General features: G+C 66.4%; 1 protein-coding gene across 1 annotated transcript in view; it reads right to left on the reverse strand.

The window, feature by feature from the left end:
• Positions 1-4659: 4659 nt before the first annotated feature.
• Positions 4660-26136, reverse strand: part of LOC101537180 (BOS complex subunit NOMO1) — a 32966-nt gene continuing 11489 nt past the window's right edge. The window contains exons 9-31 of the mRNA XM_055136401.1: positions 26021-26110; positions 23318-23423; positions 23055-23205; positions 21597-21771; positions 20419-20560; positions 19307-19438; positions 18215-18351; positions 17068-17155; positions 16474-16537; positions 15142-15237; positions 14176-14391; positions 14026-14108; positions 13344-13503; positions 13126-13252; positions 11985-12098; positions 11167-11294; positions 10030-10171; positions 9375-9458; positions 8124-8234; positions 7769-7870; positions 5652-5771; positions 5312-5404; positions 4660-5168 (exon numbers count right to left, since the gene is read on the reverse strand). Of these exons, the coding sequence (XP_054992376.1) occupies positions 5037-5168; positions 5312-5404; positions 5652-5771; positions 7769-7870; positions 8124-8234; positions 9375-9458; positions 10030-10171; positions 11167-11294; positions 11985-12098; positions 13126-13252; positions 13344-13503; positions 14026-14108; positions 14176-14391; positions 15142-15237; positions 16474-16537; positions 17068-17155; positions 18215-18351; positions 19307-19438; positions 20419-20560; positions 21597-21771; positions 23055-23205; positions 23318-23423; positions 26021-26110 (2793 nt within the window). The 3' untranslated portion in view covers positions 4660-5036. The remainder of the gene's footprint in view (positions 5169-5311; positions 5405-5651; positions 5772-7768; positions 7871-8123; positions 8235-9374; positions 9459-10029; positions 10172-11166; positions 11295-11984; positions 12099-13125; positions 13253-13343; positions 13504-14025; positions 14109-14175; positions 14392-15141; positions 15238-16473; positions 16538-17067; positions 17156-18214; positions 18352-19306; positions 19439-20418; positions 20561-21596; positions 21772-23054; positions 23206-23317; positions 23424-26020; positions 26111-26136) is intronic.

Genomic DNA, 26136 nt, shown 5'->3' on the forward strand with positions numbered 1-26136 from the left:
GCGCCTGACAGAGGAAAGAACTTAAGCTGGGGCAGGCGGGCCCTGCCCTGCAGCCCCCAGCTGCTCTCTCGCACCCGTGGGCTCGGGAATCAACAGAGACAAACAGCTGAGGGGAGGCGCCCAGCCAGCGATCCTGAAGCCGCCCCTGCTGCCCTCTCCCGGATTCTAGAAGCATCTGCCGAGACTGCAAGCAAGCAGACGCAGTCCTGCCAACGAGAGCGAAGGAGTCCCACGGTGACGTCTTTCCCCCAGCTTCGCCCGGGCGGAGGGGGTCCGGCGCCCTCGGGTTCGGAGCGGACCCCCCCACTGCAGTGGCAGCCGACCCGGCAGCCTGTGGCCACCTGCCAGTGGCTCCTCCCAGCCCTGGCCCGGCTCAGTGCCCACGGGGGTGGGGCGAGCTGTCCCCCTGGCTGGAGAAGTCCCGGGCCAGCAGGCAGGGGTCAGGGGCCGTGCCCAGGCTGAGAACATTTTCCGGACCAGATGGTCCCTCTGGCAGGGCCTCGAAGCCGCAGCGGACACATCATGGCCCGGAGGCCGAGAGGCCCACTGTGGTGGGGAGGGTCGCTTGTCCCCATGAGCAGTGCCCACCAGCACGGCCACCTGGTGGGCTCTAGAGACCCACAGAAGCTGGCAGGGTCAGTCCTGGGGCCAGGCAGTGCAGTGGGGCTCCCAACCTCAGTGCTCTCTTGGTCCCTGTCTCTCTTCCCCTTTTCTCTTTCTCTGTCTCTCTGTCTCTGTTTCTCCCTTCTCCCTATCTCTCTCTCTACCAATCCGACTTCTTGGGGGGCAGCTGGCGCCTCATCACACAGCCCACCCCGAGCAGGGCCTGGCCCCTGTGCCAGGGAAAATTACGCACACTCTCTCCGGGGCTGAAAAGGGATGAACAGGAAGAAGCCGGATCCCCTACAAAGTCGGGTTTCCAAGAGACCCCGGAGACCCTGGGCAACACTGGGATCATGATTTGGTCGTGTTGGGGGGGGGGGGGAAGGAAGCGACAGAAGGCCCGCACGGGGCCATCCACCTGTCAGACCAGGCCACGCTTCTCGGAGAACGGTTCATCCCGCACGATGCGCTGGTCCGAGGCTGCCACTGAGGGCACGGCGCCCCGACCCGCTCCACGCAGGGGCCCCGCCGCCAAGGGGCTGCAGGAATGAAAGGGAGTCCGCTGGAGCGAGTTATGTGGCAAGGTCCAGCATTAACGATGCGATGCAGCACTAAAGAAGCAAGTCTCGGGCTTTGCCCAGCTGTGTTGCTAAAACAAAAGATTAACAAAAAACCCCACTTGTCCCTGGATGGTGACAGCTGGGTGAAGAGTCAGGTAGGACATATGTTTCGGGCCAGGCCATCTCTGAGGCCACCCCTCAATTCTGCTATCATTGGGAAACTGCCAGCGCGAAGAGAATGACCGTGTGGGGGCTATGTTCCAATAAAACTTTATCGACAAGAAACAAATTACCGTACAGAAATGGCTATGGCTGTATCTCAATAAAACTTTATCGACAAAAACCACATAAATGACGGGGCGTGACTTTGTTCCAATTTTTTTTTTTTTGTGGACAAAAACAAAAACAAGCAGCTGGCTAACGTTGGCCCATGGACTGTAATTTGCTGATGCTGCTATTTTGCCCTTTCCAGGCACGCGGATGGGTGCAGTCTGAAAGCTGGGCCACGTCCTGTTTGAAGCCACTGGCTAGGGCAGGCATCCTTCTATCAGCAAGGCCCAGGGCAAAGTCACACTAGACTCCATCAAATACACATTAAGTTGCACATGTGACGCCCCGTATTTATTTATTTTTTTGTTTTTTGGTCACACACGGTGATGCACTCCTGTCTCATGAGTCAGGAATTACTCCTGGCAGTGCTTGGGGGACTATATGGGATGCTGGAAATCGAACCCGGGTTGGCCATGTGCAAGGCAAACGCCCTACCCGCTATGCTATCACTCCAACACCTGTCTTCACCTTTTTTGGGTCACACCGGCGATGCACAGGGGTTACTCCTGGCTCATGCACTCAGGAATTACCCCTGGCGGTGCTCAGGGGACCATATGGGATGCTGGGAATCAAACCTGGATTGGCCGCATGCAAGGCAAACGCCCTACCCGCTGTGCTATCACTCCAGCCCGTGTATTCACGTTTTTAAGTGTAAAACGTTCTCAGGGTTGTTTCCGAGTGACAGGCAGTGCACAGCATTCTGGTGCACCCCTCAGATGCATGCCTTATTATTTACTGGGATTTTCTAATTTTTACTTAGTGCTTTCCCTTTTTCTGCACCAAGGTCCCATGGATGAGAGTCGGGGAGAATCCCAGCTGGGACGTCTGCAGAACGTTCCTTGAGGACTTGTCCCGTGCTGTCCCTCTAACTAGATGGGTCTCGTGTGTTTTGAGGGCGACCCCACAAAGGGGAAGAAGTTTCCTCGTCCCCATCATTTTACCTCGAGATAAGGCTCCTTACCTGCAACCGAAAACTCCACACCTCAAGGAAATGGGCTTTGCATGTAGCAGACCTCCCCACACCTCCCCGCCCTTTCTGGGTCCCCATAGTCACGCCCACAAACTGCCTCCGGGTGCCATTTAAGCCATTAGCGGCCATGATCCGGAGACTCACAAACGAACCTCAGAAGAGGCAGCTCGCTGCAGAGATGTCTCTGGACCAATTATTTAAAGTTTTAGAATTCCAGGGGGCTGGAGCGATAGCATAGCGGTTGGGCTTTTGCCTTTCACGTGGCCGACCCGTGTTCCATTCCTCCGCCCCTCTCGTACAGCCCGGCAAGCTACTGAGAGTATGGAGCCCGCACGGCAGAGCCTGGCAAGCTACCTGTGTGTATTGGATATGCCAAAAACAGGAACAGTAAGTCTCTCAATGAGACGTTACTGGTGCCCGCTCGAACAAATCGATGAGCAACGGGATGACGGTGACAGTGACAGTGACAGAATTCCAGGAGCGCACGCCGCACACCTCATACCATTCATACCAAGCAACACAAAGTGAAGTATTCAGCATCTGCCTATGGGGCAGGCTTGAGTGGTGGCGGGGAAATTCGGCATAATGGTGGTGGGCTGGTGTAATGGTGGTGGGATGGGTGCTGAAACGTTGAATATGAAAATCAAATTGAAAAACTAAAAAAAAAGAGAAACCTCTTGAGATCACCGTTTAGGGCCGACGGACTGCATGTGGCCCGGAGCACCGTGTCCACCATGGGCCTCTGCCTCCCTCTTCAGAGCCCACCGCGGGATGCTAGAACCGCCGGGAAAGGCGCCCAAGTCTGCGTGAGGGGACCCAGACCTCGAGACAGGCTCGTACCTCCTGCTGGGCTCAGCCTCAAGGGCCCCCTCGGGCCTCCCTTCCTGAACCTTCTCCCCTCCTGAGTGGCTGTTGTTGCTGAGCCCCGTGGCCCCTCCCGGCCCCCCCCCCCCATGCCGCCCTGTCGCCCCTCCCCTCCCCGTCCCCAACAAGGAAGCATTCTGTGTTTCATCAGGAAGCTGTTTTAAACAGTGCTTAAAATTTTCCCTGGGGATGGACTTGGGCCTCCTAGAACCGCTGCCCAATTCCCAAGCCCTGGGCTCCCACCCGGCCGGCCGTGCTGGGCCAGGGAGGGGCCAAGGAGAGCAGCTGGGCCGCCCAAAACAGGCCGGCACAGGGCCGTGGGCCGAGACTGCCCCCTGATGGCCGCCCGGGGAACTGCAGGGTGCGGGTCCTCTCCACAAGCTCCAATGACTATTTCAAAGTGGGGGGTGTTTCTGGGGATCGTCTTGGGATGAGTTAGAAAACACTCCCCCCTATCTCAGAATTTAAAAAAAAAAAGAGCAAAACCAAGGTTATGTCTCCCGTCTGCTGCCGAACCTCGTTTCTTATCAGAAAACCCCGTGCAAAGGCCAGTCGCGACGGCCACGAGCTGCTACGAGACCCTCCTGCTGCCCCTCAGCACCTAAGGGTTCCCAGTCCCTCCCCCGCTTTCTGCAGACTCAGTGCCACAAGTCTCCAGAAGCTTCTGAAGCCCACCAGCAGGGTCCGTTCCCTCCACCAGGAAGCTCTCCGGTTCTGCCCTTGATCGCCTCCACCCGCCAGGGGGTCGCCTCTCCCCTGACCCACCCACCACCAGGACGCCGTCCCGTCCCTGAACTCAGTCATCTGCACGCCCCAGTCCCGGTCCCAAAGGGTGGGGGGCCTGTGGCCCTCCCTCGGCGGCTCAGCGGGGTCTAGAGATGTGGGGTCTAGAGGGGCCTCCACCCGGCTCAGAGGCATTCGCTCGGGCCAAAGTGCGGGTGTGGGTTTTTCTGTTCCTGCCCACCCCCTGCGGCGGTGCTGTGGGGGTGCAGGGGAGGGTGTGTGTGTGACCGCGGCCCCCGTGGAGCCGGAGACCGGATCTGGGCCTGCTCCATGCAAAGCACACGCTCCGGCCCTTGGAGTCACGTCCCAAGACCCCAAAATGCCTTGTTCCTTGAGACCACCGACTCTCGTCCCAGCAGGAGACCCTGAGCGTATTGTGCACCACCGGGGTCACAGGGGCCAGAGGGGGGCTCCCCTCCACCCCAGTCCCACCGTCCCTGCGGCGGACGGCCAGGCCAGGGGACAGGCCCTGGCCATCTCTGCGGGGGGCGTCTCCTGCCTCGGGCCACCCGCCCGCCCACGCCCAGGAAAGACTCGTGAGGACTCGCACGTGGACAAGGGGCTTTATTGCCCCCCGCCGGCCCTCACACCCGCCCAGGGGAGACGGCGGCGCACGTGCAGTCCTGCCTGCCAGGGACTCGGACACAAAGGTCACTGACGGACGGACGGACGGACCGATGGATGGATGGGGCAAGTCCGCCAGGGCCGCCTCCCCACACGCAGACAAACGCCAGAGGCGCACGCTGCCGTTCTCTTCGCAAAAACCCATCAAATAACAATAAGAATAAGAATAAATTATCTTCGACTCCCAGAACAAACTGTGCTCAGCAGAGTGACAGGAGGGGCCGGTCACTGCACCGCGGCGGCGGCCGGGCCGAGAGGGCCAGGGGAGTCCCAGGCAGGGGGACGGCCGCGGCCCCCGCCCCTCACGTCCGCCTGGTCTTCTGTTTCTTGGCCTGTCTCTTGGCGTCTTCGGGGCCCCCGCCGTCGGAGGCCGCCTGGCCGAGGGCTCGAACCCCCTGCAGCCGGCTGGTCAGCTGCAGCAGGAAGGGGATGAGCTGGAAGGGGGGACACGGGGGGACAGTGAGTGGGTGCGCGGGCGGGGCAGGCTCTGCCCAACTGAGTCTGAGCTGTCCGAGGCGCCTTCCCCGACCGACGGTCTCCAAGCGCCCCCGGCCCCCAGCCCGGACCCCGGCCCTACCTTCTCGTGGTTGTAGCCGGCCAGCAGCACGAGCAGCGTGAGGGGCAGCGCGATGTAGGAGCCCTGGGCGATGTCCTGCTCGGGGAGCCGCCGCTGGAAGGCCAAGGGACACCCCGGGTCAGCCGTCGGCCGTCCCGGGGACACCCGGGGTCCCTAAGCAGCAGCAACCTGGGGCGCGTCCCGAGCAGGACAGCAGAAAGGGGACGCTCCCGCCCCCCAGCCCGCGGCCACGGAAACAGCGACACCCCCGGGCTCCGGGCGCCCCCCACGACACCCCCTGAGACACCCCCTGGGCTCCGGGCGCCCCCCCACGACACCCCTGGGCCCCGGGCGCCCTCACCGTGGGGCTGAACACCAGCGTGATGTGCTTCTGGTAGCCCACGGCCGCGAAGGAGACCTGGGGCAGGGCGTAGTCGAACTGCGAGCGGGGCAGCGTGGAGTCCAGCAGCACCACGTAGTTCTGCGCGGGCAAGAAGCTCCGGTCATCGGGGGCGGCCGGTGCCAGGGTCCGTGCCCAGGGCGGGGCCCGGTGGCCTCTCCCGTGACCCACGGCTCTCCGGGGGCACCCCGGCTCCCCTGACACAGCCACCAGCCCCCCCCCACTCTGCCTGCTCCCTCGGTTGCCTCCGAGCCAAGATGGCATTTTCCTCGCGCCTGCCGGGCCTTCGCCGGCACACGGGCGGGCAACGTCCCCCTGACTGGGTCTGCCAGTGCCCACCGGTCCCAGCCGCGCCACCAGGGAGGTGTAAGGTGGCCGCGGGCTGCCTCCCCCTGGGCTGGCCACGCTGGGCTCTCCCAGGCCGCGCTGCCCGTGGCGACTGAGTGCTCCCGGGGCCTCCGCACACGCGCCCGGCGCAGGGCTCGGCCCAGGGCACGCTCCCACTTGGCTGTTTATCTCATTCTTGGTTTTATTTTTGGGGGACACGACTCTGTGCTCGGGGGTTCCTCCAGGCCTGGCTCAGAGACCACTCCAGCGAGGATCAGGAACCCCCCGCTACAGGCCGGAGCGACAGCACAGTGGGGAGGGCATCTGCTAGCCATGGGGCCGACCGGGCTTAATCCCCAGCATCCCCTCGGGTCCCCTGAGCACCGCCAGGAGCAACCCCTGAGCATCGCTGGGTGTGACCCCAAAAGAGAAAAAAAAGAAACGCTGCCCTGTCTTCCGAGCAGCAGCCCCTCCATCTGGCCTGCCCAGCGCCCACCCCCCTGCTACTTCCTTCAGGGCCCCCCGCCCCGATGCCCAGAGCCAAGCGCCTTTCCAGCGAGTCCCCCGGGACATGTCTCGGGCTCCCGGCCCACCCCGGGACGGGACCTGCCTCTGCCGTGTGAGAGCTTCCACCCCGGCCAGTTCTGGTTCCGGCCCGACCCACCAGAGACCTCGCCTAGGCTCCTGTTCCCTCAGGGCATGCGGGGGGCCTGTCAGCTGCACCCCCCTCACACGCGCACAGGAGGGCCCCGGGGCAGAGCCACCGTGTCTACCCCCCGGCCTCTGGGGGGCATCAGCCACAGCCACGCGGTGCTCCGAGGGTGCCCCCAAGGCTCTCGGGGGCCGCTGATAGGGGCCGGGCACACGCAGGGACACGCTCCACCCACAGGGAGCTGGCCTGGCCGGGACAAAGCCGAAGCACCCCCGAGCTGGCTGGTTCCGGCTCCAGGGGTCCCCGCCCCGTGCTGAGCTCTGAGCCGGTGCCTGACAAAGGCCACAGTGAGCCCACACGGCCTGCAGGGGCCCCAGCGACCCTCAGCCTCCCCCCCCCCCCCCCCCCCCGGCTAAGCCGCTCCCAGGGACACCGTGGACGACCCCCCTCCCAGCCCGCCTCACTCTCTGACCGCCCCGGGACGGCTCCATCCCTGCTAAGCGACCCCATACGGACGTCAGATCCGCCTCATCCTGTCCGCCTCCCCCGGGTCTCGGGCCAGGAAGGCAGAAACAGAACCAGGGTCGATCCTGAAACAGCCTCGGCCCGCTGGGCGCCGGGGCAGACACTGCCACTGCCACAGAAGCGTCAGGGAGGGGGGAGGAGGTGGGGGGAGAAGGAGGAGAAAGGGGAAAGAGGAGGAGGGGGAAGAGGAGGAGGGAGAGAAGAGAAGGAGATGAAGCCGGAGGAGGAAGAGAAGGAGAGGGAGGGGAAGAGGAAGGGGAAGAGGAGGAAGGGGAAGAGGAGGAAGGGGAAGAGGAGGAAGGAGGAGAGGCAGGAGGAGAGGCAGGAGGAGGAGGGGGGAAGAGGAGGAGGAAGAGGAGGAGGAGGGGGGAAGAGGAGGAGGAAGAGGAGGAGGAGGGGGGAAGAGGAGGAGGAAGAGGGGGAAGAGAGGGAGGAGGAGGTAAAGCAGGAGGAGGAAGAGAAGGAGAGGGAGGGGGAAGAGGAGGAGAGGAGGGGGAGAAGAAGAGAAAGCAGCTGGGGAGGAGGGAGGAGGGAGGAGGGGAGGAGGGGGAGCAGCGGCGGGCGGGGGGCTCACCTGGCCATCACGCGGCAGCGGCGGGAAGTGGAAGAAGAGCGACTGGCCCAGGGCCAGGGTCTGCACGGGGCTGTCGAGGTTCTCGCTCCGGTACAGCTTCACCTGCGCAGGGGACAGACGCGCTGGGGAGACGCCCCCACCTCAGACCTGCCCGGGGGCTCTCGGGGGGTGGGGGGGCGGGGGGGCTCTTTGGAAACACCGACGCTCGGGGGAGACCGACCCGCCGGGCCAAGGAGCGTGCGCCCCTCGGCCACCTGGGCCAGACGCAGCACCAGATCCGCAGCCGGACGCGACCCCGGGAAGTCTCTGGAGCCCCCGGCGGCCCGTGGGAGGAGCCTGCGGGCGGGGGTCTCACCCAGAGCGTGGGCAGGTATTCGGAGGGCGTGATCACGTTCCCACTCAAGTCGAACTGGTTGATCTGGCGGAACACGATGATGTTGATGTCGTCGATGTCGTTGTTCCCGACCTGGGGGGAGGGGCGTCGTGCTGAGGGGGGGAGAGGCGTCGGTGCTGGGGGGAGGGGCGCCGGGAGCTTTCCCAGAAGCCCTCGCTCCCACCCTGAACCAGCCCTGGCCGCCAGCACCCGGCCGCCCGAGTCTCTACCCCCCTCTGCCTCGTGATGTGTGGACCTGTTAGACGTGCCGAGACCCTCGCCACAGCGCGGCCGGGGTCGCGGGGACCTGCCAGGAGTGGCCTGGAGCACGGCGGCCGGGAGCCAGGAAACGTTAAAACGCAGCAGCTGCCACTACTGCCAAGGCGCCGGGTGCACGGAGATGCCCAGAAGGGCCTTTCTCCACCCAGCGCCTGCCGGGCCCTCCCGCCCCCACAGTCAGAGAGTGGAGGCAGCTGGGTCAGGGTGAGAGTCAAAGAGTGGAGGCAGCTGGGTCAGGGTGAGAGTCAAAGAGTGGAGGCAGCTGGGTCAGGGTGAGAGTCAAAGAGTGGAGGCAGCTGGGTCAGGGTGAGAGTCAAAGGGTGGAGGCAGCTGGGTCAGGGTGAGAGTCAGAGGTGGAGGCAGCTGGGTCAGGTGAGAGTCAGAGGGGGGAGGCAGCTGGGTCAGGGTGAGAGTCAAAGAGTGGAGGCAGCTGGGTCAGGGTGAGAGTCAAAGAGTGGAGGCAGCTGGGTCAGGGTGAGAGTCAAAGGATGGAGGCAGCTGGGTCAGGGTGAGATTCAGAGGGTGGAGGCACTGGGTCAGGGTGAGAGTCAAAGAGTGGAGGCACCTGGGTCAGGGTGAGAGTCAGAGGGTGGAGGCACTGGGTCAGGATGAGAGTCAAAGAGTGGAGGCAGCTGGGTCAGGGTGAGAGTCAGAGAGTGGAGGCAGCTGGGTCAGGGTGAGAGTCAGAGGGTGGAAGCAGCTGGGTCAGGGTGAGAGTCAGAGGGTGGAGGCACTGGGTCAGGGTGAGAGTCAGAGTGGAGGCAGCTGGGTCAGGGTGAGAGTCAGAGAGTGGAGGCAGCTGGGTCAGGGTGAGAGTCAGAGGGTGGAAGCAGCTGGGTCAGGGTGAGAGTCAGAGGTGGAGGCAGCTGGGTCAGGGTGAGAGTCAGAGGTGGAGGCAGCTGGGTCGGGGTGAGAGTCAGAGGGTGGAGGCGCTGGGTCGGGGCCTGGCCTTACCGAAATGACCCGGTGGTGGGGCAGGGCCCGCTCAATGTGGTCGTTGCCCTCGGCCTTGAGCTGCACGTGGTAGACGCATCCTGGCTGCAAACAGACCCAGAGCCACTTCTCTGGTGGGGAGCCCCACGTACCCGGTGCCTCCCCCCAGGTGCCGCCCCCCCCCTCGGTGCCCCGGGCCTCCTGAGGGGACGCGCCTCCTAAACCGGAGACTGCAACCTGGCGGTCAAAACCACACTTGTGGCCCGCCCGTCCCCACAGTGGGCCTTTCAAACACAGGGTCATGCTCTGGGCAGGGTGAGGGGAGACGGGTAGAGCGGGGGCAGGCGGCCCGTGTGGTCCCCCCACTGACATCAGGACGTGGCCCGAGGGATATGAGTTTGATCTGCCCGCATCTAACCATCGGCTGTTCTCGTGGAAACTTGGGTTTGACTCTCCCAGGTCCGGACGCCGAGCGGCTGGGAGGCAGCCCCGCTTCCCCAGGGCACCCCCCCGCACACCCGGCCGTGGCCCGCCGCCCCCGTCTTCCCTGCGTAAGGGCCGCCTGCCAGCGCCCGGCCCAGCCAGCGCCAGCCCGAGGGCGGCTGTGTCGGCCGCTCCCGGCGGTCTCGGGGGAACCCGTGGCCCGGGACCCCCCAGCCCGGCGCCGCAGACTCACCAGCAGGCCGCGCAGCCGGAACCGGCCCTCCTCGTCGGTCGCCGTGTCCTCCCCGTAGATGCTGCAGTCGCCCTGGCCCGCGGCCTCCACGGCCACGCCCTGCTCCGGCTCCCCGTTCAGGGACGACACGGTGCCGTAGCAGCTGGGGGCGCAGAGGGACACGGGGCGTGAGGAGGGCGGGCAGGGGGGACCCAGGCCCGGGGCCTGATTTCTTTCTCAGTCCTTAGGCGGAAAGTTCCGGGGGTGAGTTTAAAAAAAAAAAATCAAAATAAGAGGGGCGAAACTTTATTTTATTCCGCTTGATTTCCACTCAGCTTCATCTTAAAATAGTGAAGCATTCGAGAAACGGAAAATAAACCCCTTCCTCTTCCATCCCACACATTCAGCGGGAAACGGCTCATTGTTCTAAAATCCACTCCTGAGTCATCCAACTTTCACCTCGAGGACTCCTGAGTACATGTGACATTACCCAGGTGGAGTCGTGGGCACGAACCGACGTAATTCACGCCACTCAATACGGGCCTTGGAACAAACTCTCTCTGGTCTAGTCCAGACACACCCAGAACAGGCGACCGGAGAGACGGAGAGGCAAGAAACTTCCTCACCTTACACACGCCACACCTCGGGGGTGCAGGGAAGCTTTAACCCGGTGAACACGTTTCCTCCCTCTAAAGAAGGAAATCCGGGGGCTGCAGCGATAGCACAGTGGGGAGGGCGTTTGCCTTGCATGCGGCCCACCCGGGTTTGATTCCCAGCATCCCCTAGGGTCCCCCGAGCACCACCAGGGGTGATTCCTGAGTGCAGAGCCAGGAGTAACCCCTGAGCATCGCCGGGTGTGACCCAAAAAGAAAAAAAAAAAAGTAAATTCTTCCCCACCTCTTTTCCGGGGGCTATGGTATAGCGGGTAGGGCAGGCGCCTTGCACCCGGCTCCCGTAGGGTCCCCTGAGCACAGAGCCAGGAGTCAACCAGGATTCAGCACAGGCAGGTGTGAGACCCAACCTCCACCCCACAAAACATAGTAAAACTGAAAAGGAGACACCTGCAGCGCCCGGCCAGGCTCTGGGCCAGCGTCACCAGGGGGCGCCGGCGAGCGGCCGGCGTGAGGTGCGCGTGGCAGGGGCCTGGCTGTCGCTCACCTGTAGGCCGTGCGGTAGCCGGTGACGGTGATGCGCAGGTTCTGGCCCTCGTGCACCTCGATCATCTGCGAGGAGGGCTCGAAGCGGAACTCCTTCATCATGGGCTTGAAGTAGTACTGGCCCGGGCTCTGCGGGGCGAGCGGGGTGAGCCGCGTGTACACACACGCACACACATGCACACAGACACACACACACAAGCACACACACATGCTGGGCACACATACACACACGCTGGGCACACACACGCACACATACACACACAAACACACACGTACGCGTGCACACCATGTGTACACACACGCATATGTACACGCACACCAGGCCACCCGAGACCCCGGCCATGGTTCAAAGGTTCCTGGGTCTGGGTTCTATCGGGGGCTGGGCGAGGCCGAGCCACCGGCCTGCAGCGGCCCAGAAGGAAACAGGCGGGCACGGGCGGGTCCCCCGGGGACACCCACAGGGAGACAACCCCACGACAAAGGCCTTGGGGCTCGGGGGAGAGGGAAGCCAAGCCCTGCACCAGACCCCACACCAGGAGCCACAGATGCAGCCGCGAGGGAAGCTGGGGGGGGAAACGAGGGGGGCATGGCGATGAGGTGGGGGAGGGGGAGGGGGCGCGGCGATGCCTGAGCCTCATTGAGAAGCCCCGGCTGGTGGCCCGGGAACACGGACCGCAGCATTAGACCCCGGCCAACACTCGGTGCAGGGCCCCCCTCCATGCCCGGAACCTTCTGGCACTCAGCGGGGTGTCCCACGCCACCCCCATGCAGGGCGCCCCCCCGCCCCTCCCCGGCCGCCGGGAGCTGAGGACGCCTCACCAGGTTGGAGAAGGTGAGGATGCCGTTGTCCTGCGTCAGGAGGTTGGACCGGAACACTCCGCCACTCAGGGACAGGAGCACCCCGGGGAGCGGCTGGTCATCCTCAGCTTTGATCTGGGGCGGGGGGACACGGGGACAGGTGGGCGGGGCAGCGGCAGGCATGCGGGGGGCCTGCAGGGCTGTCTCGGCCCCGCCGGGGGAGTGGGGAGCACGGCGAGCTGGGGACCCTGAGACAGGCACTTCAGTCCCTCCTTCAGAGAGAGTTTGTCTGTCTGTCCGTCCGTCTGTCTAAAGGACCCCACACCATAGCCCTCCTTGGCCCAAGAACTTCAAGGCCGGCCTGGACAGACACCGTCACTGTCTTCCTCCGTCTGTCGAGATGCACTCGAGGAGCTCGGGGCCCCCACAAGGGCAAGAGCCGAGAACAGGGTCTGTCCCCGACGGCAGGAGAGGGGCCACAGGCTGGAGCCAGCGTCTGCGGGCACGAGGCCGAGCCCCACCCCCGCCCCGCCAGAGTGACCCAGCAACAAGCTGGGGGAGCCCACGGGCTTGCAGCTCTGGCCCAAACCTCAAGCCCAAAAGCCATTTCGTAGGGTCTCGACCACGGCACGGGGGTTAGCAACCAGCTCCCGGCCCCCCCGCCCCCGCCAGCACCCCCAGGCCCCAGTCCTGACCCCGACGGCCCAGCCAGCCAGGAAGTGCCGGAAGGCCAAGAGCGAGCTGAGGCCAGCTGGGCTCCAGGACGATGCAGAGGGCGAAGGCCTCACGCAAACAAGAGCCTCCCGCGACCCCCCGCTACGAGGCTCTGAGCTGGGCTGCGTCCCGGCTGGGGCTTCAAGGCCCAGCACGCTTGGTGACCCAGCACCTCGAGAGTGGCCCCTGAGCTCTGCTGGGCGTGGCCCCAACGCTGCCCCCACCGTCCCAAATGCCAACTCACTGGCGGCCAACCTGTCTGGAAAGGGATCAGCCAGTGGGAGGCCGAGGAAACTCCAGGACGTGCCCGGGCTCTCCCGACAGTGCTCTGGGCTGGAATAGCCAAATTGCACTTCTCTGCGTGTGTTTCCCCGCCCCCCCCCCCCCCACCATCCCTCTGTAACTGCAGCCGACGGCTGTGGGCCGGCCAGGGGGCTCGGAGTCTCACCTCGAAGCTCACGCCGGCCAAGGCGTAGGCCTTGAAGTCGCCCACGGTGCCCTCCACGGCCGTGAGCACGTAGCCCTCCTTCTGCGAGGACACCGTGTACTCCAGCTCACTGTGCAGGGGCCCCACGCTGCAGGGAGGGGCAGGCGCTCAGCGGCCCCGCTCTGACGGACACCCCGACCACCCCGGGCACCCCTGGGCCCCCCGCCGCGGCGCCCCACCTGTAGGCCCCTTTGTCGTCCGTGAAGACGGTGATGAGCGGCGTGCTGGCGCCCTTCTCGCTGATGACGATCTCCACCCCCTCCAGCTCCGGCCGCACCTGGCCCTCCAGGAACAGCCCCGCCTTGCCGTGGATCTCGATCAGCTTCCCGGGGCAGCTCTCTGCGCGGGCACGGCACGGGGGCTGAGCCAGGGGCCGGGGACTGAGGGGCTGAGCCCAGGGGGTTGGTGGGACTGAGAGGGGCTGGGCCAGGGTCCGGGGGGACTGAGAGGGGCTGAGTCCAGGGGGCTGGGAGAGGACTAAGAGGGGCTGAGTCCAGGGGGTCGGGGGGACTGAGAGGGGCTGAGTCCAGGGGGTCAGAGGCGGCCTGAGGGCCGGGAGAGGACTGAGAGGGTCAGGGGCTAAAGCATGCCCACGCGAGGCCCTGAGTGTGACCCTTCTGGTCACGCACAGGCCCCAGCGCCCCCAGGCACAGCCCCAGGGACCCCCAACACCGCCAGGCCCGAATGCCACCATCAGGCCCAGCGGCCCTGGGCTCCCGGGGAGCGGCGGGGAGACCCACCCCGAGAGAGGACTGGCCGCAGCCCCCCCCGGAGGGAGGAAGCCGTGAGAGCAGTGGCCGCTGCCCGAGCCCTCCCACCCACCTCCGCTCGGCCCCCGTGCCCCGTGCGGCGGGCACTGACCCCCGCTGACGGTGGCTTCCATGGACGGCGGGTAGAAGAGCAGCTCCTTGGACGAGGGCGTGACGGTGATCTTCTCTCCCGACCTGCGGGCGGCAGGGTCAGCCTGGGCGGGCGGGGCGCGGGCGGGCGGGTGGGCGGGGGGCCGCTTACCGGGCCCAGTAGGAGAAGTCGTAGGAGAAGGGCCCCTGCAGCTCGTCCACCACCTCCTGCGCGGGCGGCTTGGTCCTGCCCTCACCCGGCCCCTCGCTGCCCTTCTCCCGCTCCTGCCGGCGGCTCTCGATCTCCGCCACCTGCTGCTCCCGCCGCAGCTCCTGCACCGACTTCAGGGGGCCCAGCACCAGGGCGGGCTCGCTGTCGATGGACGACCTGGGCAGCGGAGGGCAGCCCGGAGTGACCCGGGGCCTCTGGGAATCTTCCCACCGGGGGAGGGTCCTCGGGGGAGGGTCCTCGGGCTCGGAGGGATTGTCGGGAAGCGGGTGCTGGGGGGGGGGGCCGGGGGGACGGGACCAGCCTCAGGGTGCAGGCTGATTCCAGCCACACAAGCCCCCCGCCCTCGCCCCCCCACCACTGCGGGTGGGGCCCCGGGGAACCCCAGAGTCCCTGGCACTGCTGGGCCCGAGCACGGACTGACCCCTTCAGCCCAGGGCGGGCGAGGGTTCCTGCAGAGTGGCCCCAGGACCCCCGGGCACGGCCCGAGAGCCGCCTCCTCCCACAACGCTAGCAGATAAGACGATGAGGACTGGACTGGTGCCGGGAAGGGCACCCGGGCAGCGCCGGGCTGGGGGAGCGACACCCACTGACTCTGTGTCCATCTGGAAACTTGTCCCCTCTCCCCGGGAGGGGGGGGGCCGGCAGTGACCCCTGAGCACAGAGCCAGGAGTGAGCCCCGCACCCCCAAAACATAATGACGCCACGGAAGGGAGCGCCCGCACTCCCACTGACTCAGGAGATGGAGGGGGCAGCGGCTGGGAGGGCCCGATGGCCAGCGGGCAGCAGCAGGGTCAGGCCGCGGGCACATGCCCATGGACAGGAGAGACCGGCGATGACCTTCGGTGGGTCCGTCAGCAGAGCCCCCCACACACACACCGCCCACCGCGGCACGCGGCCGGGACGCACTTTATAGTCACGGTGACGTCCATCATCTTGTCGGTGGTGATGGTGCCCAGGACGTGGTGGCGGATGGCCGTCAACGTCAGGATGCTGGGCGAGGACCTAGAGGCCAGAGACGCGGCACGTCACGGCCCGGGCGCCGGGAGGAAGCGCCGTCCGTCCGGGACGAGGCGGCTCCTCTGAGTCAGGCTCCCCCGGACCTCGGACGACGGGGATCAGACCTGCAGGCCTCGCCCAGCTGCTCCCCTCCTGCACCCGCCCCAGGCCACTGCCATGTGGCCCTGGCATGACCCCGCATGTCAGTCTGGGGATCGGGATCATGCCAAGACTCTGCCGTCCGCCTGAATGGCGCCGTCGGCAGGCACGGGCCTCGGCGGAAGGCTACTCTCGGGGGGCAGAGCGCGCCTGGCCTCGGCTCGGCTCTCTGCCCAGCGGCCAGCGAGGGGCGGGGGCGAGGGGACCAGGGACAGCGCGCCTGGCCTGCCCCAGCCGCCGCCCCACCCTCTATCCCCAGCACCCCACGGGGCCCCCCGAGCTCCTGCAGGAGTGATCCCTGAGCGAAGAGCCGGGAGTCAGCCCGGAGCACTGTCGGGTGGGGCCCAGCGAAGCCCCCAGCCCCAGGAAAGTAACCGAGGCAGGCCTGAAGCCTGGACCGTCTCCCACCCGCGAGGGCTGAGACCCCTCGAAGGCTCCACTGAAGCCACGACGTGGAGCCTGGCTACGGGCACCGGGGCAGGTAAGGCCCGACCCTGCAGAGCGGCCCAGGTGGGGGCTCCGCAGAAGGGGCATCTAGGCAACGCTGGCGAGAACAGGCAGTCAGCACCAGGGTCCGCCCGGTCACGTGAGCCCAGGACACAGACACCGTCGCGTCTGCTTAGCAGGTCGGGCTAACCGCAGCGTCCAGCCCTGATTGGGACTGGACCGGGGCAGGGCAGAGTCGGAGGGGTGACGGGACCTTCCCTAAGCCGAGACCCTCTAAACAAGGCGTGTATCTGGCAGCAGGGTGAACGGTCACCGGCTGCTCCTGGGAGGGTTTCTCCACACGCCCGTCATCCTTCCCCACGTCTGCCCGGACCCACCACGCAACCAACACCACTTCAGAGACAGTCCCCTGAGCTCAGGGCGTCTCTCTCGGGAGGAGCTCCGCTGCCCCGCCCCGGTGGGCTGGCCCTGCCCTAGGGTCCCTGCCTGGGAACCCTCGTGACGCCAGACGTCAGCTCCTCCGGGACAAACAAACCCGCACTGCTCTCCGCAGCAGAAGCCCACACTGTCACTCTAAACCCCCCCCAACACACACACACACACACACACACACACACACACACACAACCAGCTCACGTGTCGTAGGTGTAGAACGCTTGCTCAAACCGGTGGCAGGAGCGTGGGGTGACCTTGTACACACCTGCAGCGGGACACGGGGAAGCGCGTTTGGAGAGGGGCCCCGCCCCCCTGCCCGCCCGCCCGCCACACCTCACCCAGCTGCCAGGAGGGAGGCGGGAGAGGGAAGCGCGTCCCTCCGGTGAGACCCACGGGAACTTTCTAGGGGACCGAGTCTGCTCGAGACTCCGGTTACGGAGCACCACAGTCCGACTCCTCCCGCTGAAGGGTCCAAACGGGGCGGAGAGCCTGGGCCTGCCCGAAAGGCCCTCAGGGAAGGGTTGCTCCAGGCTCGGGGGAGGGGCGCGTGCTGCGGGGCGCCTGAGTGTGCCCCCTCCCCACACCCCCTGCAGAGGCGGACACCAATCTCCCCTCAGAGTCCCCTGGGAGGTCCGGGCCCCCGAGGCCGCCTCGAAACCACCTGCCCCGCCCCTGGGGAAAGAAGCGGGACAAGGCGCCAAGCAGCGTTGGCAGAGCAGGAACGGGCGGCCTGGCGCAGCGTGTCAAGGCACGAGAAGGCGCGGCCAGCCCCCCCCCCCCCCCCCCGGGCCTCACCTGGCTTGGACAGGCAGAAGCGGTTGACCCCCTTGGAGAGGTTGTAGATCCCCACGTTCTCGGGCCCGTTGCCGTCCTGGTAGAACTCCTGGGGGACCAGAGGCGACACCGTGACTCACACGGCGGGGGGGCGGGGCGGCCCGGGTGATTAATGCCGCTCCCGTCCCCGAGCCACTCGTCTGTTCTGCCCATTCATCATCCGGGCATCAGACGCCACCGGAAAATTAAAAAACCTTCAAAAACTTGCAACCCGAACAGGCCGCTTCAACCCATCACACCCCGTCTGCTGGGGGGCCGCCGTGTGGCAGGCCGGGGCTGGGGGTGGGGGTGGGGGCGCGGGAGCACCCACCCCGGGGGCCTGCCAGGCAACTCGCCGGCGTCAGGAGTGAGGGGCAGCGCAGGAAGGCGGGCCACGGCCACGGGGAAGCGGGAGAGTGTGAGGGTCGCAGCTCCCGGCCAAGAAACGGGCGACCAGCAGGGGTGGAGGGAAACGGGCTGGAGCCTCAGTCTTCCCCCTCACTGGCCCCTGCCTCACTGGAAAGCAGGCGCTTAGTTTGGGGGCCACACCTGCCGGTGCTCAGGGCTGCCTCCTGGCTCGGCCGTCAGGGACCCCCGGGGTAGGCTCAGCGGACCACACGGGGGTGCCGGGGACCGAACCCGGGTCGGCTGCGGGCGAGGCAAGTGCCCTCCCCGCTGTCCCAAGGCTCCCTGGTGAGCGTGAGCCTGGCTGACTGCCGGGGCGAGAGGTTGCAGAGTCTAACAGAAACAGTCACTTCACTGCCCTCTGCCTCAGTTTCCCCACTTGGACCTGACCGGGACATTCCACCATTAGCTTCAAGTCAGAAACACTGAATCCAAATGAGAGGCCGCCAGAAAGGGACCAACCCGGGCGCACAGCGGCATCTGGGAGGCCGGGGGGGGGGGGGGGAGGCAGAGGGGACAGACAGACAGACCCCGGGGGCGGCCCCACTCGAGTCCCCCCAAGGGAGAGACACAGACACGGCCACCCGGCACGCAGGCTGACGCTGGCCCTCAGAGCCACTCGGCCAAGCAGCGGCCAGCGAGCGTGCTCCTGCGTGGCTGCTGGGCCAGGGTGCCCGGGGCTGCCGGGGAGGGGGGAGGGGCAGGGCTGTGCAGGGGCACCCACCAGCGTGATGGCGTGGGAGAGCGAGCACCGGAGCATGTAGCCCGTCTGCCGGAACTCGACGGCCGACACGTCGTCCTCCAGCACCTCCACCTCCAGGCTCTTATTCCTCCAGCACCAGTCCTCATGCGTGATGCCCACTGCAGGGGGCACAGGGCAGGGGCGCGTGTGGGCCCGGGGTGCCCAGCTCCCCCCAGCACCGCCCAGAGGAACGGCAGCAGCGGGTCCCCCGCACGTGCCCCGGGTGCGAGCCAGCGGGGTTCCCAGACGCTCGCTGGAGACACGAGGAGGCAGGGAGCCCCGGGGGGCCGCTCGACGCTCCCTGGGAGGCGGGACTCGGCATCCCGTTCCGTCACGGCCGCCGTCACGGGCTCACGGGCCCCGCAGCCTCCCCTGTCCGGGCAGCGTGCGTGACAGCCCATGGAAACAGGCCCGCGTTCCCCGGCCAAAGAGCTACTATCCACTGGCATGACGGGAAAAAGAATTCCCCAGAGAAGCCCGGGAAGTGTCCATTTAGTTGGCGGCTCACTGCCGGCCTCTTCCAGCTAGCACAGAATTGGGGGCGGGGGCCGGGGCCACGGCACAGCCCGGAAGGCGCCTGCCCGGTTCGACCCCGCCACCCTTGAGGGTCCCCTGAGCCTGCCAGGACTGATCCCTGGGCAGCTGGGAGTGGCCCCAAAACAAAACCAAACAAAAATCACAAATCTCCGGAGTGAGGGGGCACGGCTGGGAGGGCTGAGGAGAGGGGGCGCCTGTGTCTGCCAGGACCCCCGGCTCTGCGGGCCCCCCAGGGCTGCCCGGGCCCCAGGCCATGGCAGCCGGCCTTCTCCACGAAGGCGCCCACCTGGGGAAAAGGCCGAGTGTCCCAGCTAAGTCCCCCGTGCCTCAGGACTCCACGCTGGGGCCCGGCCCACGCGCTCCCGAGCAGGAGGCAGGGAGTCCCCGGGGCGGCCTCCCCCCTGCAGCAGAGGCACAGAGTCAGGGGTGCAGACAGAAGGTCCCACCGGGCGGGGACGGGGGTGCCCGGAACCACGTCTCCGAGCAGAGAGAGACGGGCCGGGCCCGAGGGCGCCCGAGGGGGCCCGCGGCACTCACCCTTGTACTTCCCGGGGAGCACTCGGTCGAAGGCGAAGGTCAGCGCGTTGGCCTTCCCCGAGAGCCGGAGGCTGCGCTTCTCGCCCTGGCGGCCCAGGGCCTGCAGGGTCACCAGCAGGTCACCACAGGAGTCTGCGCGGAGAGGACGGAGGGCAGCTGCTGAGACCCCGAGGCCCACAGGGCCCAACTGAGCCCCCTGAGACCCCTCAGGGCCCAACTGAGCCCCCCAAAACCCACAGGGCCCGTCTGAGCCCCCCGAGGCCCCACAGGGTCCGTCTGAGCCCCCCAAAACCCACAGGGCCCGTCTGAGCCCCCCCGAAGCCCACAGGGCCCATCTGAGCCCCCTCAAGACCCACAGGGCCCGTCTGAGCCCCCCCGAAGCCCACAGGGCCCATCTGAGCCCAAGACCCACAGGGCCCATCTGGGCCCCCCCCCCCCCCGGCCAGTGTCCCACGAGCTGCTCAGAGGTAGAGCTGTGACACAACTCAGCGTCTGTCCCCTCTGCGATGTCCCTCCTCCCCACCCCTCACGGCTAGGCGCGGGCACGCCAGGGTGCAGGTGAACGGAGACGGGACGACTCAGGGACGGGCAGTCTCCTCGCCTGCCCGCGCCCAACACTGCAGAGAGCACAGCCCGCCCAGGGTCCACTGCTTCCCGGGCACGCGCCAAGGCCACATGGAAACCAGGGCCTCCAGGGCCCCCCCCCCAAGCACCCGGCGAGGTCAGAGGTCAGGGCACAGCCGCCGCCCAGCACCTCCTGGCAAGGCCCCACGTCAGCCTCACGGAAACGCTCCGAGGGCGGACAGTCCCCCTGCACAGGGGACAAGCTGAGGCCACACACGCCAGTGCTCACGGACTCCCCCGTCACTGGGCAGCGAGTGGACAGGAGACCAGGCCTCGGCCCGTCAGAGCCAGAGGGAGACAAAGAGAGCCAGGAAACGGCCCCGTGCATGCAGGGAAGCCCCCCGAGGCCCTCCCGCCACACACACAAGCACATACCGCAACACTACCCAGAAACCGTCTCCTTATACACACACACACACACACACACACACACGCACGCACGCACACACAGAGGAACCACCTGTGCTGGCTCCCAAGTAACACCTTACCCAAACAGGAGACTTTCCCAGAAATGGACGCCAAGAACTGCACAAAAGCCACGTCCATCACGGGCCTGTCGGTCACGGTGAGAGGGACCGTCTGGGGCTTCAAGGTCAGCCCCGCTCTGGACTCGGCCTCAGGAACCACCACCTGCAGGGCACGAGCCACGTCAGCGGCGTCAGGGAAGCAGCTGCCTGCGCCAGGGCCATCAACCTGGCCGTCGGACCACAGACCCCAGGGTGTGAGGACCAGGGCTCATTCTGGTCTCGTCACGACAAGCCTGCCCGCAGCCTGCCAGGGAGGGCCCTTTCCGATCCCCCAGGAAGAGCAGCGGTGGGCAGGGCTGGCCCCACTCTCCTCTGCGGAGACCACCCCCACCTTGCTGCCTGGGCTATGACCCTGCCCGTGACCTCGGGCATGACCTTGGCCACTGCCTCCCTCTGGAACGTGCTGCAGTGCCCGCTGATGCCATCCTACGCCCAGACAGCACGTGGGGACCACGCTACCTTGGAAAATGCCTCATCGTGCTTCCAGAAGCTTCCAGAGGCTGGTCGTGGCGGGGGTCAGCCATACGCCATATGCCAGAGTCTGGCCCCCTCTCCCCGCCCGGGACCCACAGACAGGGCCTGTCCCTGCCCTCGGGGCAGCGGGCTGACTCCCAGATCCGGCCTGGTCACTGCCCACAGGCCGATGAGTCCTCCCTGCATCTGTGCCAGCCCCGACGGGCTGCCACACTGTCCTCCCGCCGAGAGGCAGGGCCCAGGAAGGCGGCCCGGCAGCAGCCACTGAGCCACCGTCAACTGAGACCCCCCCACCTTGGTAGCCGCACCGGGGGCAGAGGTGGGGCGTGGCTGCTGGCCCGGGGCTAAGGCCCGGTCAGTGATGGCCAGCACTGGACAAGGGAGTGACGCTCGCGCTCGGGTGCCCACATATATGTGCTGGCCAGGGGTTCCAGTTGGGGGGACTCGTTGGGCATGGCCCCCCATCTGCATGTGAGGACCCCCCCCCCGAAGCCCAGGTGCACGGGGACACTCCGACTGCTCACGGGCAGGGCGCCCACCCCCCGGGGCCCGCTGAGACCCAGGACGGCAGGGGCCCTCTCTCCCGCGCTGCCCGCCCCACCCCAGGGCTCGGGCTCACGCTTCTCCTAAACCTCGCTGTGCGGGAGGATGAAAACGGGACCTACCTGGACCCTGTAGGCGCCCGGCTTGGCTCGGAAGCAGAAGGCGCCCTGGGCGTCCGTGTCCACGGTGGCCAAGGGCTTGTCCTTGTCTTGCGACAACAGGGCGACTTTGTACCTGCCCATCTGCGCCCCGGCGTCGGGGAAGCGCGTGATGACGATGCGGCCGCAGACGCTGAACCTGCAGGGCCGGGCCAGAGGGAGGGAGAGCGGGCCCCCGCGGAGAGACAGGTCCCGGCTTCAGGAGGTGACCGGAAAGCCACCCCCCCTCCCCTCCCCTGCACAGGGCTGAGGCGCAGTGGGGCCACAGCAGGGCCCTGTGCGCATCTGGGCGGCCCCTGGCAGCCCCACCCAGGGGAAGCCATTTCCAGGAAAATCTGCAGATGATAAAAAATGCCACAGACAAAAAAAAAAAAAAAAAAGCCACAGGCAACGGAGGGCAGGAGGGGCTGCAGCCAGCCCAGGTGGCGAGGGCGGGCCAGGTCTCAAAGCAAGGCGGGCGCGGCCTCAGAACCAGGCAGGCTGGTGCTGGAGCGATAGCACAGCAGGGAGGGCGTTTGCCTTGCATGCGGCTGACCCGGGTTTGAGCCCCGGCATCCCCTAGGGTCCCCTGAGCACCACCAGGAGTAATTAATTCCTGAGTGCAGAGCCAGGAGGAACCCTGAGCATCACCGCCGGGTGTGACCCAAAAAGCAAAAGAGAAAAAAAAAAAAGAACCAGGCGGGGCTGCCGGAGCAGCCTGCCCTGGCGGGGAAGAGATCTGGACGGGACGGGGCAGACCCGCACAGACGGCGGAATCTGAAGCCTGGGGAGGCGTCCGCACAGCCACGCCCCGCGCCCAGGGCGGCTCAGAGCCCGAGGGGGGCAGCTTGGCAAGGAGCACGCACGCACGCACGAGGCCTGGCCACTCCCCACGCACCGCCCGGGAGCACCCAAGTACGGCCGGGAGCACCCCAATGTGCCGCCCTTCAGAACTGGACGATGCCCAGCGAGTGGAGGGCCCCACCTAGAGGTCCACAGACCCTCCCGCCGGGCCCCCGCACCAACCGGCCTCTGCCTCTTTACGATGGGGCCAAGGAGGCCCCACAGCAAGAGTCAGGCGAGAAAGACCGTCCCAACCCCAGGAGACCCACTTCCCGGGGACAGCGCGCCCTGGGCCAGCCGCGTGGGCTTGATGGTCCAGAGCGCGGGGGGACAGGGCGGGGGCAGGAGGCAGGGTCACACCCAGGGGTGCCCAGGAGGGCCACGCGCTGCCCGGGGCCTCGGAAGCAAGCTGGTATTCCCAATGGCGGGGGGGGCCCGAGTTCAACCCAGACGCCCCACAGGCTCCCCTGAGCACCAAGCCGGGAGTCAATCCCCAAGCACCACCGAGCGTGGCCCAAACACGAAGCAACGGGTTTCCTCGGCGGGCGCCCAGTGTGGGCATGGGCAGGGCCGGGGCCCTGCTCCCCGCGGGGTGCTCACCCTGTCGCGATGATGTCGGCCAGCTGGGGCGTGTTGGGCGCGATCTTGATGGTGACGGTGTCGAAGAAGAGGTGCTCCTTCTGCGCTCGGATGGTGTAGGTGCCCGTGGTGATGTTCTCCAGCCGGAAGGAGCCGTCGGCCTTCGTCCTGACTGCGGGGGCCGAGGCACGCCATGCGGCGAGGGGACCCGGTGAGCGGAGCCGGGCGGTGCTGCCGTGCCCTCCCTCCCATCCCCCCCAGGGCCCCCGGCAGCGCGCACCCACCTCTGATCTGGTCGTTGAGGGTCACCTCCGCCTCGGGCACCCCTTCTCCCGCGGGGCCGTTCAGGACCCTCCCGGTGACCGAGAAGCCCATGACGTGGAACACGGGCTGCAAGATGGGGGACAGGAAGGGGCGCCCGTGGGCTCAGCACGGCTCACTGTGGTGGGTCCCTCCCAGAGACGCCCCCTCCCCCCGGCCCCAGCAGCAGCACTGACCCCCTCCCCCAGCCCCCCACGCCGCGCCCGAACTCCCCGTGTCCCCAGCACGCCGAAGAGCCGCGGGGACACCTGGACTTACTGCCCGGGCCCAGATCCCCTAGCAGGACCTGACAGCGCTGCCCACCCTGCCCCCTCCTGCCCCCTCCCACCACACAGCCCCTCCCATTGTGGGGAACAGCCCCCACGTGGTGCTGAAGGGCTACGCCTGGTCCCGTCATTCCCGGTGGGACGTGGAGCTGGGGTCCACCCAGGCCAGCAGCAGCCAAGGCGGGTTCCTAACCCCCCCCTCAACTCTGGAGAAGGGCCACGCGCCCCTCTGCCGCCCCAGCACCCTCCCGGGGCCCCTCGGCTAGGTCTCCCGTGCCTCCCCTGCACCCCCCACCCGAGGTCAGGGCCAGCTGGCGGCTGCCCAGCAGCCCTGCTGCACGGGGTCTCGGGCCCAACCCCCCATGTGGGCCACATCCAGTTCCCCGTGGGGCGTCCACGCCACCCTGATGCTGACACACCCGGGGGACATCCAGAAGGCCACTCCTGCTCCTGCATTCCGTGCCACCTTCCAGAAGCTTCCCCTGACTCCTGGGGGCCCGGGGGGCCCCTCCTAGCAGCACTGCGCCCAGCCGGGCAGGCTGACAGCTCGGCACCGGGGAAGGAAGGGGCTGAGGGCCACCAGCGCCACACCTGGCAGTGCGTGCGGGACGGCCGAGCAGCTCCCAGGCCCCGGGTCATCCGCTTTCTGATTCCGACAGGAGGGTTTTACTTGGCACCAACGGGTCACTAAATCCTGACCACGTGGCACTTGGCTGCGCTGGAAATTCCACCCCCCCACGGGCTAAGAAACCTGCAGGGAGACCGTGACGTGGACCTGTCTGACCCCCTCGGGCCCCACCCGGGTCTGCAAACTCCCTGGACTAAGCAAACACACACACACACACACACACACACACACACACACACACACACACACACACACACACACACACACACACACACACACACACACACACACACACACACACACACACACACACACACACACGCCCGGCATCCAGCACACCAGCCAAATACTCCTCTGCATCTGCAAACACAGTCCGGGCACCCCGCCGAGCACAGGCCCGAAACCCCGCGCCTTCCCGCACACACAGCGCTTCCCAGTGTTACATTAAAGGGAAACAATTAAAATCTAATTTTTTTAATAGCTGTAACCCTGGGAGGCCCGTTTATGAAAGAATCATTTTCTTCTGGGATTGGCTCTATCTAGCATATTTTCCACGGTAACCGCTGCCGACATCTGTAATTAAAGGTGTAAATGTGATCTCACACTCTCTCTCTCTCTCTCTCTCTCTCTCTCTCTCTCTCTCTCTCTCTCTCTCTCCCTGTCTACCTTCGAGTCTGGGGTCTTTGGGGCCACCTGCGACCCCACTGGCACTCACTGCACAGTCAGCCCCAGGCTGCACCAATGCCGTGGCCCCGTCACCCGCCCCTCACACCCCACAAACTCTTCTTAGAGAACTCAGAGGGGCTCAGCCTTTGCCCAGAGACTCACCTGGCTGCCCCCCACCCATCACCAACACCACTTCCTCCATTCCTGTCACCAGGGTTTGTCTGACATGGTGGCGCCCATTGGCCCCGGGCCCTTTGCACCTGCTGCCTCCCAAAGCAAGACGCTCTCCTCTCCACTCTGGGCAGTCCACAGCCGCCACCCCGGCGAGCCTGCTGATATCCCCGCCCCACGGTCACTGGTGTCCCAGCACGCTCATCTCCAGACTGCGTATATTGCTTCACACGCTCTGAGTCCCTCGCAAGGACCCGGGCTTGGGCCACAGCGACGTGAGGTGTGTGTGGCCCCGCCGCCCCGCAAGGGCAGGAAACACCCGGGACACTCGGGCACCAGGGTGTGGGGGACGAAGGCACTGGGCCGGGCAGCAACTCCGAGGAGTGGCACCGAGGCAGCTCGAGGGCTGAGGCTCAAGCCTGGCACCGGACCCGGGCCCTGCCTGGGCATGGGGCGTGGTCACAGCATCCCCCAGCACACCGGGCACAGACAGGCACTGACCCTTCGGCCCTGCATGAGTCACTGCCGGGGGGACACCCTGGGCCCCCTGAGCAGTGCTCGGGAGGGCCCCAAAATAAAACACAGCATCGACTTGACTCAGAAAGTGAGGCGGGGGTCGAAGCGAGAGCACAGCAGGTAGGGCGTTTGCCTTGCACACGGCCAACCCGGGTTCGATTCCCAGCATCCCATATGGTCCCTTGAGCACCGCCAGGAGTAATTCCTGAGTGCAGAGCCAGGACTGACCCCTGAGCTTCGCCAGGTGTGACCCAAAAAAGCTTTAAAAAAAAAAAAAGTGAGGCAAGAGCCGAAGCACGTGGGGGTGGGGGGAACCCAGGCTGAGCCAGACGGGGACTCGGGGCCACGCTCCTGGCCTGGCGCCCAGAGGAGGGAGCGACGCGTGACCCACGGGGAGCAAGCTGGCGGGGCAGGCTCACCTCGATCCTCAGGCTGTCGTGCTCCACCGTGAAGTCCAGCCGGGCGGGGGCCACGTCGAAGGTGATCCTCTCGCCCCTGTAGAAGGGGACCTGGGAGGGAGGGTCTGTCAGCCCCG

Source organism: Sorex araneus, chromosome 4 (assembly GCF_027595985.1).
Source record: "Sorex araneus isolate mSorAra2 chromosome 4, mSorAra2.pri, whole genome shotgun sequence".
Lineage (NCBI taxonomy): Eukaryota > Metazoa > Chordata > Mammalia > Eulipotyphla > Soricidae > Sorex > Sorex araneus.